The sequence below is a fragment of the Agelaius tricolor genome, unplaced genomic scaffold, assembly GCF_023055355.1.
Source record: "Agelaius tricolor isolate 1412-34295 unplaced genomic scaffold, bAgeTri1.0.p SCAF_2, whole genome shotgun sequence".
NCBI classification, from domain to species: Eukaryota; Metazoa; Chordata; class Aves; order Passeriformes; family Icteridae; genus Agelaius; species Agelaius tricolor.
In genome coordinates this window covers 1,492,608-1,505,995 of record NW_027269262.1, presented here as the reverse complement: position 1 = coordinate 1,505,995, position 13,388 = coordinate 1,492,608, and the positions used below count along the sequence as shown (strand labels likewise).

The 13,388-nt window shown below is 43.8% G+C and overlaps 1 protein-coding gene across 3 annotated transcripts; it reads left to right on the top strand.

Moving 5' to 3' along the window:
- Positions 1-103: 103 nt before the first annotated feature.
- On the top strand, positions 104-8,814 carry RBFA (ribosome binding factor A). 3 transcript variants are annotated; one of them, XM_071450465.1, is made up of 8 exons: positions 104-605; positions 1,618-1,660; positions 2,239-2,415; positions 2,733-2,756; positions 3,678-3,790; positions 5,243-5,327; positions 6,973-7,043; positions 8,088-8,814. In XM_071450465.1, the coding sequence occupies exons 1-8, from the start codon at positions 496-498 to the stop codon at positions 8,479-8,481; spliced, it is 1,017 nt and encodes a 338-aa protein (XP_071306566.1). In that variant the 5' UTR covers positions 104-495; the 3' UTR covers positions 8,482-8,814. The 3 variants fall into 3 exon arrangements, with proteins under 3 accessions (XP_071306566.1, XP_071306583.1, XP_071306573.1); XM_071450482.1 differs by lacking the exon at positions 1,618-1,660; XM_071450472.1 differs by lacking the exon at positions 2,733-2,756.
- The last annotated feature ends 4,574 nt before the right edge of the window (positions 8,815-13,388 follow it).

Here is a 13,388-nt window from a genome sequence, read left to right as displayed (position 1 = left end):
AACTGCAGTGTTTTGTCTTGATCTTCAAGGAAACTGGAAACTCTGGAAAACTCCAGAGCACCGAGTCTTGCCTCAATGTTATTTACTTTCCTCGCATCCCCTTACAGCTGTCCGCCGATGCAGCAGCGAAGTGAAGGACATGTAAATGGTGTTTTAAGATGGACCGCCCGGCACAGCCACAAGCGCAGCCGGCGTGTCGGGGCGGCTCCAGCAGCAATCCCGGCCCTTGGGTGGGTGCTCCCGCCGCGGGCCGGAGAAGGAGCCAGGGTCTGAGTGTGTGAGAGCCCCGCCCAACCTGAGAGCGGCTCGGCTTCTCTCCCTCCTTCCCTCTCTCCTTCCTTCCTTCCCTCTCCGGGACCGGCCGGGACACCCGCAGCCGCGGGGCCGGGCCTCCGTGCCGGCAGGGGGAGCCGCAGCCGGAGCCTGAGGCACAGCCGGAGCTGGAGGTGGGAGCTCCCCGGGCCGGGCCGGGCCGGGCCGCGGGCCAGGGCAGCAATGTGGGGTGCCCGGGTGGCCGTGGTGCCGCTGTGCTGCCGGGCCCTGCGCAGCTCCGCAGCCCTGGGCGGCTCCAGGAATTTGCTTCGGAAAATGCTCCGCAAGAATAAGTAGGTGTGGGGCCCTGCCGGGGTGGGCTGTGGGCGCTGGGGCAAGGGAAGTCAGAGGGCTGTGGGGCTCGGGCGCTCCCGCGGCCTTGGCACCGCGGAGGAAAGAGAGACACCGACCCCGAGCCACCGATCTGAGCTGGTCGGCAGCGGCTGAACATGTGCCCAGGCGGCCAAGAACGCCAATGGCCCTGGTCTCTACCAGCAGTACTGTGTCCTGCAGGACCGGGCCACTGATCGTCTCTCGGTGCTCGGTGCTCTCAGTGAGGCCACACCTCGGGTGCTATGTCCAATTCTGGGCCCCTCTGTGCAGGAAAGACATCGAGGTGCTGGAGCATGTCCAGTGAAGGGCAGCAGTGAAGAGTCTGGAGCACAAGTCCTGTGAGGAGCAGCTGAGGGAGCTGGGGGTGTTCAGCCTGGGGAAAAAGAGACTCAGGGGGGACCTTACCACTCTACAACTGCCTTAAACGAGGGTGTAGCCAGGTGGGAGTCGGTCTCTTCTCCCAGGAAACAAGTGGCAGGACGAGAGGAAATGGCCTCAAGTTGCACTAAGGGACATTTAGATTGTATATTGGGAGAAAATTCTTCGCTGAAAGGGAAGAATGGTCAAGCAATAGAAGAACAGGATCCAGGGAAGTGGTGTAATCACTGTCTCAGGAAGTGTTCAGAAAACGTGTAGAAGTGGTGCTTAGAGATATGGTTTAGTGCTGGACTTGTCAGTGCTGGGTTAACCATAGGATTTGATGATCATAGCCCTGGTTTCGAACCTTAATGATTCTCTGAATCTAAAGAAACCTGAGAGCTGTTCTTTTCCACCCCCTTCCCATCTATGTGCAGCTTCAGCTGTGGGTGGGAAGCATTGCTCCGTGCACCCCAGCTGTGAGGAGAGCTACTTCTCTGAAAACCTGGGTGTTGTGGTGTCCTTTCAGGCAGGTGGAATATTAATTACACAGAGAATCCTTATTTCTCTGAGCTACTGAAAGATAAGGCTGATTTCCTTTCCTTTTCCCAAAAGAAAGAAGTACTGGTATGACAGCCCTACCCTGGGATCACAAATGGTAAGTGCAAGTTCTGAAGGCAATATGTTTATTTGTGCTAGGAGGAACAGACTTGTGTTTCTGCCATTGATTCTAACTGTAAAGCATTTTCTGATGGAGAAATAGCAGGATTTTGTGAACAAAGAGTAGGGCTTCAGTCTGACTGTGACAGGATTGCCATTTGGCTTCATCCTTTGCAGCATCAATGCTCTCTTGCACACTCCTGAGTACTGATTCAGATTAAAACTTCTATTCATAGAAGTTAGTTTAATGAAACTTTTTTAATGTTTGTTTTTCAAACAAGCAAAACTTTTCAGTCAATGCATGCTGTATTTGAGAAAACAGATCTATGGAGCTTCATAACTTGCTACAAAATACACAAAGAACTTTAGAAACTTTGACTGTAGTACATGAATGTCAAAGATTTTGTGAACAGAAGTATTCTGTATTGAAACACTTGATATGTAGGACCTATATAAAGCCATCACAGCTGCAATAATGAAATAAGAGCATACTTAGTAAAGTGCATGAAACTGTATATAGTTTCCTAATACAAGTGTGTAACTACTATTTAATGTGTTGTTTGTTTCTTTTTATAGTTGTATAAACCAACCAAGTTGGACTTTTTAAAGAAAAATGACCTTACAAAAACAAGGAGAGAAGACAATATGCGCTGCAGAGTCTTGAATGGGCTTATTCATAAAGCTGTGTTAGAGATGGCCACTACCTGTGAAGTCAGTCAGGAATTTTATGATCTCAAGCTGGAAATCTGCAAGGCAAGTGCCAAGGCTACAGCTTGTGCTGAGCCACTCTGATTACGTTGTGAGGTTGGCATGGACGTGCCAAAGGAGCTCCCCTGCATGTTGTGATGTGTGCCAAGAGGAGTTTTACTGTATTGCTTCTGATGTGGCAGAGTGCAGCAACATCTTGCACTGGAGTACACACGAGCAGAGCTTTGCCACTGTAGTGCCTGACTTTTGCCTGACCTTTGCCACTCTAATGCAAATGCAACTCAGGCCAATTCAATGATGATTCTCCTGATATGACTTTTTTTCTATTACTCAGACATAAACTCTTTATCTTGCCCTTTCAGAAGGAGGAGCATGGTTTTACCAACGTAAGTGTATCTTTCCAAGAGTCTGTTCTTCTTGTAGCTGTGTGAGAGTTGTCACCTGCTTGTGTCACTCCCCAGCAATGTTACTGGCAGAAGACCTAAGTGATGCATGAGATTAATTAAAAAAAAAGGGCAAGCCTAAGAAAATGTCATTGTCAAGCCAGATCTGAGAAGGAATTGAGATTTGTATGTAATTGTATCTAGTGGTGTCATAATTTGTGGATTTGAAAGGGATGTTAGAGTTCTGATACAGGAACTAAGTCAGTCTCTGCATTCTTTTTTGTTGTCTGCAATTTTTATCATCTACATTTGCTGTTCTATAAAGATTAAATTATACCAGTGTTTAGCTTAAAAGCTTGGTGGACTTAACTTTGATATTAGAAGCATGGAAAATGATACCTCATAGCTGCATCTATGAGGTAAAGGGTTGTCATTCATTACTAAAATAGATGTTTTTTCCAGCTGAATTAATTCTATTGTCAGACAAGTGTTCAAAACTACATGGGCAAGATGAGTCTTTTGGCTGTATATGTGCAGGGCCCTTCGCAGAGTATTTCTGTCTCTCTAGAGCTTGTCTCAGATCACATGTCTGCATGTAAAAATGCTGGCTGTTGTGGGCAAGACAGTTCTTTCAGGAGGCATTGCTGTAAGTTAAACAACTTATAACGTGAGAGATGGAAAGAAACAACCTTCTTCCCAATACAATACAGATTTTATAGCTGCACAGTGTTTGCACTGCACAGGGACATGGCTGGGTGTAGATCAGTCCTGATTTACTCATGAGCTGATTCTGGTCTGATATCATCACTTCCATTATCAAAAGACATTTTCTATTAGGCCCTCTGCAATCCATCACAGACTTCATTGTATATGAGGTTTGTGTGTATATATATCATCTTAAAAAGAGATTTGCCTTCTCTCTAGGTGTCCCTGTCATCCAACTTTTCAGCGTGCCGTGTGTACTGGAACCCTGCTTCCACTGTGGAGAAGGACAGTTACATTGAAAGTGTGCTGCGAAAGAGTGCTCCACGTATACGGTACTGCTGTGGGATAGACAGGCCACCTCCTGTGGCCATTTCTTCAGTACTTCTGACAGTCTAGACCTGACCTATTGGGATGCCTTAGGTTTTTAGATACTTGGAGTATCTAAAAGAGAGCATCTCATCATCTCTGTAATGAGCCTCACAGGGAAGGGTGGCTGTGTCAGACCAGCTGTGTGATCTTTTGCTGGAGCATAGCTGGCTTTTTTGGCTTCTGTGCTTTCCCAGGGCAGGAGTGGGCCAAGCAGAAAGCAAGAGGAGTGTGGCACAGGTCTCACTCCAGTGTCCTGGTGGTGGTGGCTTACTACAGCGGATCCACGATGTAACGCACGACAGAACTCCCTTCTGGTCATCAGACATCAGACTCGTTTATCCCATTCCAAACTCCTGGGTCGAGACAGCTCATTGGTCTATCTCTGAACCAATAAGATGCCTGCATCCTAGGAGAGCTCCCTTTAGCTGTGAGCTTCTGTCAGTCAGCCCAGAGGCTGCTCCCTGGAGCTGAACTGCACTGCTTATTGTGACTTGATTAATACTACTGCAACAGTGGCTGGCCAGGCTGTGCGGGACAGGAGCCCAGGACGGGATGCTGTACAGGGAACTGACAGCTGCAAGGATCTCCTTGCAGATTCACTGGGCAGTTCTGATTGCTGGGGATGATTTAGGCCTCCAGAAAGGGATGACTGTTATTACAGTAGTTCTTCACAATACTGATACCAAAAAACCCCCCAAACTGAGAATGCTACCGTGTATTCGGATGCTTTTCCCCATTTTTCCAACACGGAGTCCAGTGATGTTTCATGGTATCATTGAGATTTTTGTCTCTTCTTCCCTTTCCTTGGCTTTCCCTCTGCTATCCAGGCAGCTTGTGGGAAGTTAAGGACTTCACCCATGTGGCAGGTGGCATAGACCCATACTTGTGAAACTATTTCCTTTCTCTCTGTTTCCATAAGCTGTGTAATTCCTGTTCCAGCACAATGCTCTCTTCTACTCCACAGCTTCCACTCTTTAAGAAGGAAAGTTGCCCCTGGGAAGAAGAGAAGGGGACCCCTGGCAATCATTCCTGCAGCTAGCATGTAGGATAAGTTGTCTTGCCCTGTTCTGAGGGCTGTATTCCCCCACTGCTCTTATCCCTACAGAGGGGATAAGGATACCAAATGAAGTGGGGAAAGAATCTGTGCCAGACTATGTACACAGATATGGACAAACCTAATATCATCAATACTCAGCTGGACCTGCAGCCAGTAGTTTTTGTATGCTGTGCATTTGAAGTTGGGGTTCTGCAGTGATGTATTGCTTAGCATCAACCTGGATAGCTCCTCATCAGACTGGAAGTTTTACAAGCCATATCTTTAAATGTGCAGTACTGCTGGATTTAATTTAACACCTTTTACTTGTCCGGCAGATGATTACTGATACTCATGCTGGTGAATGCTGTGTTTTTGCCAGGTATCTTCTGAAGAGTCAGCAGATTGTAGGAAATGTACCCCCAGTAATATTTATAAAAGACAAAGAAGCTGCAGCTGTAAAAGAGGTAAATCTAATCTTTGACTCAATGTACAAATATAGACTTAGCAGAGAGCTGATAATTTAGTTGCTCTACCAATTTTCATTAAAAATCAGTCTTTCTCTATAGTTGAAAAATCATTTTAACAAATAATCTTGAGTAAGATTGTTGCCTATATAATATGTAGAAGAATTGTAGTATCATTAAGCCAGTGAAGAATTTTTAAAGAATTAAATTACCATTTTAAGGATAATATAGGGCTGCCTGGTGTACATAATTATAGAAATGAGGTTGGAGGAGCTGCTTTCCACATTTTAAATGTTATGTGCTTTTAAGATTCAATTGAAAAATTGAATTTTTTAATTTTTATTTTTCCCCATATCTTTTTCCATCTGTGAATTGTTAAAATGTTTGTAGGGAAGTGCAAATCTTTGCATAGGGGATGTAGGCTTATTCATACTACATTTTTTTCCTTAACTTTTAAAATTGTCTTTACCATTTCACGTTTTCTGTCAAGGTGTTGATAGCTTTAACTAGTTGAAATATTACTAGAATGCTGATGTTTCCTGGGAATTTGCTGTCATTGGACTGTGAAGCGAGATCTCTTAACATAGTGAGATTTCCAGAAGAGAAAGATGACACCAATGAGTAGAATTTGATGAGAAATGTCTCCTCAAGCTGTGGATGTGAACAGAAGTTGAAAAGAACAGGTTCATGTTTCTGTGCCCTGAAGTGCCTTATTATTTATAATAGTGTTGCTGTTACAGCCAATTACTCTTAGACCCTTATGGGCTCCTGCAGTGTGCATGAGCAGAGCTGGAAGGGATAAAAAGAATTTCAGATTCTCTAGAAATGCAATGAGCTGCTTGAACTTTCTGTGATCAGAAAAGTTCTGAGTTTCACAGAAGATAAGTAAAAACCCTCTTTATATCACTTCTGTCAGGGAATGACACTGGGGAGCAGATAGATGGATCATTTTCTCCCACTTCACAGTTCATCAGATTTATGTCAATCACAGATTCAAGTAACACACTGAACTTGGTTTTTAAGTATTGTAAGTAAAGGGAAAAAATTAAACTCCTAGAATAACTCAATGAATTAGAAGGGAATTAATGTAAAGAAAAGCTGAAATGAAATTTCAAACAAGAGAAAATTTTCACAATTACATATAGTCTGTGAGCACAGCATATAATAATGCATTAATAATACATTAATAATTTGTAGCATTTACTGGTTAGATGCCATGTTAAAAGGATTTGGGACCTCCATAGTTGCCTGTAAGAGAAATGCAAACTTGCAGAAAGGGAGAAGAGGTGAAAAAAAATCTAAGTGTAAGGATGTTATGCAAAAGGATTTGCAAGACTGAGGTAAGAAGAAATAAACCAAAAAAGGTCAAACAATCCCTAGCCAAGGGTTCATAATGCACATAAGGCAAAAAACTTTGTAGGAATCTCTGGATTCACTAGTTGACAAAAACATCCCAGGAAAGAAGTATAAGCAATTCCATGTAAAGAAAGAAAAGGCTGTTTTAAAGTGGTTTTGCTAAATAGCCCAAACATAGAATTGTTTGTTGGATACTTGTCTGTTTCTTATGTAGAGGGAACAAAGTAGATAAACAGTGTAGATTTAAACAAAGTAGATTTAAATATCTGTGGCCTTCATGTGTTTACAGGTGGAGGACTTACTGGCAATTGCTGATTTTGGACCTCCAGAAGAAGAAGAATCATCTCAAAATGATTCAAGGTGGGTCTTTTCGGTTCAGAATTGTAGGACTGTCTGTTTCCATCTCTGCTGGCCAACTTAATTTGGGTATTATTTGACGTAAGAGAAAGTATATTTTAATTAGATGTGTACATTGTTACTCACAGACCTGATACTTGTTCTGGTATTAATATCTTAGTTTTTATGAGCAAAATATATGTAGAACTTCTAAGATTTCCAGACTTGATGTGTTGATGATAATCAAAATTTTAAAAATGCTCTGCAGCAGTAATGTTTGTTTTTGCTGGCAATCGTCTCATGAGGATGAAAATGGCATTTACCAGTACTGCTCTACTTGTCCACTTTGTTCTCATACAAGTTTGGTTTATTATATATGGATTGAAAGTTTGCTGACAAATCTCCCTAAATTGATTTAACATTCTTCTGTGAGGAATTTTTAACCATTGAGAGATAGGGCTGAACAACCTATTGGAATAGTGGTTCTGTGTACTGGATGCTCTCAAAGCCAACAGCCTTTGCACCTGTGTGTTGTAGTCTGTTGGTAGAAATGCCTTCTGTGCCTCAGCATCTCACAGGATGGTCCATCAGGTGTGAATCAGAAATAGCTTCCTTTGGGAAGTCATTCCTGTGACAGATCTCCCAAAGCATACCTAACACCTTCCTCCGTGTCTTGGGGAAATAGTCAAGTCCATCAGAAGGTGTCACATCACTCTGATGTGTTTTAGACAGAGGCTGCTGCTTCTCACTTCTTGGAAGAGCTGGGAGAAGTCTTGAGTTCCTTGGGTCTCCCAGATACAGTGCTCACCTAGGTCCATTTTTTCCCAGAGACTGGCAGTTTCATCTGGCATGTTGTTGCTTTATTGGCTTTCTCCCATTAAATCTGTTGACACAAACTGTCCTTGCATACATGATATGGTGGTATCTCTTCCTTCATAACATAGGGAACACAGGGTGTTAATAAAGTTAAACTGAAAAGTCCAGTTTATTTCTGTGTTACTCAAGTTGTCAAAAATAGAAATATATGTGGGGGAAAACCCAAGCCAATATTTGTTTTCTTTCCCACAGTAAACTCTTCCCTTCAACAGCTCAATCTTCAGATTCACCCATACGGCCTAATCTGTTTGGTGTTGATCATGAACTGCTGAATAAACAGATAATGGACTATAAAAAAATGAAAGTGTCAAGACATACACAAAACTTTGTCTGGACAGAGAAGCAGCAGCAGCAGCTTTCTAAGATTCAAAAGAAAATGAAAAAGAAAAAAGCAAGGAATCCTCCTGACGATGATGACGTTATGCCCCAGAAACACTTACTGGACAGATACGAAGCTGATTACTGGGATGATAACACTGAATCAGCCTCAGACTATGAGCTGCAGGATGAATTACAGGAAGAGGTGAATGAATTGGATGTGGATGATGACAAAACTTTAACTCAGTCTACTGGTAAAAGGAAATGAAGTGAAAAAGCCGCTCCCTTTGAAATGAAGGCTGCCAATCACAAAAAAAAAAGACTGCCACAGCTACTGAAAGATTCATTTTGTACATGTTTACCACTTCCTCATTCAAACGAATCGATTTGCCACGTGTGAGCATGTTTGCTAGCACAAAGTGTGTAAGAAAAACTGTCATTACTGACATGCTGTTAGGCAGCTTTCAAGCTGCTGCAGTTGAGGGACATTCAAGCAGAAAGCAGTTTTGTAACAATAAAATATACATATTAGAGCACTGAGTTAAAACTTCTTGCAGTTGTGTTGATTATTTCCAATAAAATTATGGTTTCTATATTGCAATATTTCTTTTATTATTTTTTTTAGTGACCGGTATAAAAGTTACCACTAAGTGATGGTACTTGTTATTCTGATATAAGGAAGGAAGAGGGAAGCAAAATAATGACAGTAGTGTTCAGCTTCATCACACAAAGACGAGGACAGGGTCTTCTCTAGAGGACCAGTCTAATGGGGGAACACCTTCTACAAAAAACATCTCAATGATGGCCAATAAAGTTACAACCCTGAAAGAAAATAAATTTATAGTTGTGCAAGGGAAACTGCATCAGAAAAAAAATTGAGAACTGCTTATCCATTGGGTCAAATCTGGCAAAAAATTGTGACTTAGAAAATGTATTAACAACTTGAAAAGCAGAGAAAGAGCAGCAGGGAAGAATGTTCCAGAAATTGAGATCTGAAAATGAATAGGGAATCATATAAAAAGAGAATAAAACTTTCTGACTCAAAGCACATAAAAAATAATCGCAAGAATGTATAAAGTCAGAAGGCTGCAAGCTTCAAAGAAATTACAATGAACAAGGTAGTAAAAGAGAATTCTACCAGAAATACAGAAAATTTAATTCCAGTAGTTAAAGGTAAAGAGGTAAAGAAAATCAACACAGGGGAGGTTGCCCTACAATACAGCGGAATCACAGAATGGTTTGGGTTGGAAGAGACCTTAAAGATCATCTAGACCCAAGCCCCTTGCCTGGGCAGGGACATCTTTCACTGGACCAGGTTGCTCAGAGCCCTGTCCAACCTGACCTTGAACACTTCCAGGGATGGGGCATCTTGGACAAGCTTCTCTGGACAATCTGTGCCAGTGCCTCACCACCCTGACAGAACAATTTCTTCCTCATATCTAATCTAAATCTACTCTCTTTTCATTTAAAACTTAAGACTTGTCCTATCATTACACTTAAAGAACACTGCAATCATCAGTCATAGTCAATGCAGATGCATTAAAAAAAAAAGTCCTGTTTAAATAATTTAGTGTCCTGTAATAAGGTCACCTGCCCAGCAGATGAGGGGAATGCAGTGGATGTGGTTTTTCTGGGCTTTTGTAAGGCTCTTGGTACTGTACCTCACAGCATCCTTTGGGACAAATTTTCCAGCTGTGGGATGAGTGCACTGGGTGAAGATCTGGCCAAAGGACATCTGGCTGGTGACTGGTCACCAGTGGTGTTCCTCAGGCTCCATTCTAGGGCTGGTTCTGTTCAATATATTTCTTGGGGATCTGGATGCAGAAATTGAATGCACCATGAGCAAGTTTGCTGATGATTCCAAACTGGGAGGTGCTGCTGGCATTCCCAAGGGACAAAAGGCCTTGCAGAGGGATCTGGGTAGCCTGGAGTATTTGGGCAAACATCAGTGGCATGAAATGGAACAAGGATAAATGCCAGACTCTACACATAGGAAGGAGTAATGGCAGGCAAAAGTCTAAATGGGATGAGGAGTGGCTGGAGAGCAGCCCTGCAGGAGGGGTCTGGGGGTGCTGGCTGGCAGGAGGCTCAGCAGGAGTCAGCAGTGTGTGCCCGGGCAGCCCAGGGGGCAAACCATGTCCTGGGATGGATCAAGTACAGCTTCACCAGCCACTTCAGAGAAGGGATCATCCTGCTGTGCTTGGTGTTGGGGTGGCCTCACCCTGAGTGTTGTGTGTGCTTCTGGGCCCCACAATTTCAAAAGGATGTGAAGGTCCCTGAATGAATCCAGAGGAAGGCAGCAAAGCTGTGGAAGGGGCTGGCAGGGTGTCCTGTGAGGAGCAGCTCAGGGCACTGGGGTTTTCTTGTTTGGAGAGAAGGAGGCTGAGGGGCAACCTCACCGGTCTGTAAAGCTTTCTGAGGCAAGGAAGGAGAAAAGGTCCCTCTTTTCCCTGGGACCCAGTGCCAGGTCATGTGGGAATGGCTCAAAGCTGTGGCCCTCAGAAGAGGTTCAGACTTGACATGAGGAAGCATTAATCCAATGGGTGAGCAAACCCTGGCATAGGCTCCTGAGAAAGGTGGTCAATCTCTCAAGCCTGTGAGTGTTTAAAAGACATTTGGACAAGGCCCTTGATACCATGCTTTTTATTTTGGTCAGCCCTGTAGTAGTCAGGCAGCTGGACTCAATGATCATCCCTTACAACTCACCTATTTGATTCAATTCAGTTTGGTCCAATTTGATTTGATTTGATTTGATTTGGCTCTTGTTGCTTCCTCCTCCTTTCCTTACCATTAGACGCTCAGGATATCTTTGATGACATTTCTTCGCAGCCCTACACTAGAAGAGGGGATGGAATAGGCAGTTGCATCCCAGCCTGGGCATTGGGTCTGTCACTTTGTAGGAAGGAGGCATGTACCTCTTCATGGGGGTTAAAGCTGTGGATCACCTCAAGAGCACTTGATCACCTCAACACATTTGCAAAAAGCACATGGAAACTGTATTTTTTTGAAAGTCTTTTGTGTTTATCCAGTTTAGCTGGGCTTCCACAGGATGGCAAACCCCCACATCTCTGACACTTAGATCAAAGATCTAGGCTTTGAGATCAATCCCTCAGTCAGGAGGAGGAGGTGCTTCAGACTAATGGTTACAAATTGTTTGAGGTGAGCAATACATGTTTGTTTCCCTGTGGATTTTCTTTTTCTCCTTGTATTCAGCTGTAGAAATACCTGAGTCATTTCTCTTGGAAAAACCTGTTAAAACACAAGACCCAGAGAACAACAGTGTTCCATCAGAGCAGAGGTCCATCTGGCCCAAAACTCTGTCTCCAAAGTGGCCAACCATCAATGTCTACAGGAGAGCACATGGCCAGTGCAGATGTTCTGCCAGGGCTCTGGCGGTGCTTATAGGCTGCCTTCCCCTCTCCACACCCCACTCCTGCCCAGGGCTCCAGCAGCATGTTCCAGCTCAGCCTGAGTGATGCTTTAGGTGTCTGACACTGCAGAGAGCTGCTCTCCTAGATAGAACACTCAGATGTGGGTCATAGCTTGTCATGCAGAACTCTGGGCATAATAGAGCAGATCTATTCTGTCCTACTCTATTCTGTTCTATTCTATTCTATTCTATTCTATTCTATTCTATTCTATTCCATATGCTCACCATGAGTCAAACAACAATGAGACTGTTGTTTTCCTGAAATACCAAGGCTTTTTCATCTTCAAAAACATGTTCAAGGACACAAATCTGAAAGATTACAAAGGGAATGGTATTTTATTTTTATATCTGAATTTATGTTATGTAATGATTTCATTTTTTGGAATCTGTTTCATAGCTGATTCCTGCAAGCATTAACACAATGCATATGTAGCCAGGCTGGTACATTCTTCACTTTAAATTGAAAAAACAGCCCTCCAGTCTAGCAAAGAAAAGCTACAGAGGCACAAAGAGCAACAGCAGGAATACAGGTCAAGCAGTCCCTGTTTCCTGAAGACTGAGGAATGAGAAGAATGAGGATTGGTACTGACCGTGTACAGAAGAATAAAGCAAAGAGGTGTGTGGTACTATGGGATATTATCCAATGTTGGACACACATCGAAGACAAGAACACTTTTTGCCTTCCAAAATATGCTCCACTGTGCTTCTTGGCCAAGGATGAATGAAATGTGCCCCATACTTGTATTGTCCTCTGGAAGAGCTGAAAATGGCAGTAAGCCATTTGGCATCCAAGCCTCTGACTGGGCAGCAAGCCAGAAACCCTTCCAAGCAAGGAAGGAAGGCTTCCAAGGCTGTTTTCATCAGAAGCAAGAACCCCTTGGAAAATGGAGCGATGTGAAGAGCAGAGCTCACTCTTGCTCCAAGCCTGCAGGGGGCAGAAGAGTCAGAGAGAGCCAGGGCACCAGTAGTGTCTGGGAAGTGCAAGGGCAGCAGGCAGGAGGGCCTGGAGGAGCCCTGGCAAGGGACCGTGCTCAGTGGTGCAGACAAAGGAAAAAAAACCTGCTAGAGACACTTGCTAGATCACCATGGCGGGAAAAAAGCCTTCCCCCCTTCAGCTGCAGGGCACAGAGGCCATCTTTGAGTTGCATGAGAAGCCTGGAAGAAAGGGACTGGAGAGCCCTGAACAGTGGTCATTCTTGATGCTGCAGGGGAAGGCAAAAAATCCCATAGACTAATGCCAGTCTGCTCTGGATCCTTCCTGACCTCAGTGCTGGCAACTGGCAATTCCCTGAGTGTGTGAGCAAGACCTGCCTCTTCAATGTACACACTGGTCAAATCTCCCAGCAGATTCCCAAGCCTTGTTCTCCTCAGCCTGGAGCCATCACCACACTTTTGGCTCAAAAGCCAAAATGTAGCCAAATGTATTCCATTGGCTGGAATTAACAGTGCCAAGAGACCACTATGGAAATAACCTAGACTTTGAAAAACAAGGGGGAGGAGGTGTGGTGGAAAGGCTGGTTCTTTTCAGACCTAGAACATTTGGATCCATGCCCAAAGCACAGTCAGGCAAATTTCCAAACTGTAGAACAGCCCATTGTTCCCATTGTTGCTATCACCCTCACATCCCCTTTTCCCACTGAAACTAAGCTGCCCAGTTGGCTGTGTTTATATGGAATCCATCCATAGGGTAAAACTTTCAAAGCTCCTTGGTGACTTAAATCTTTCTGAAAGTTATTTGTGCACCT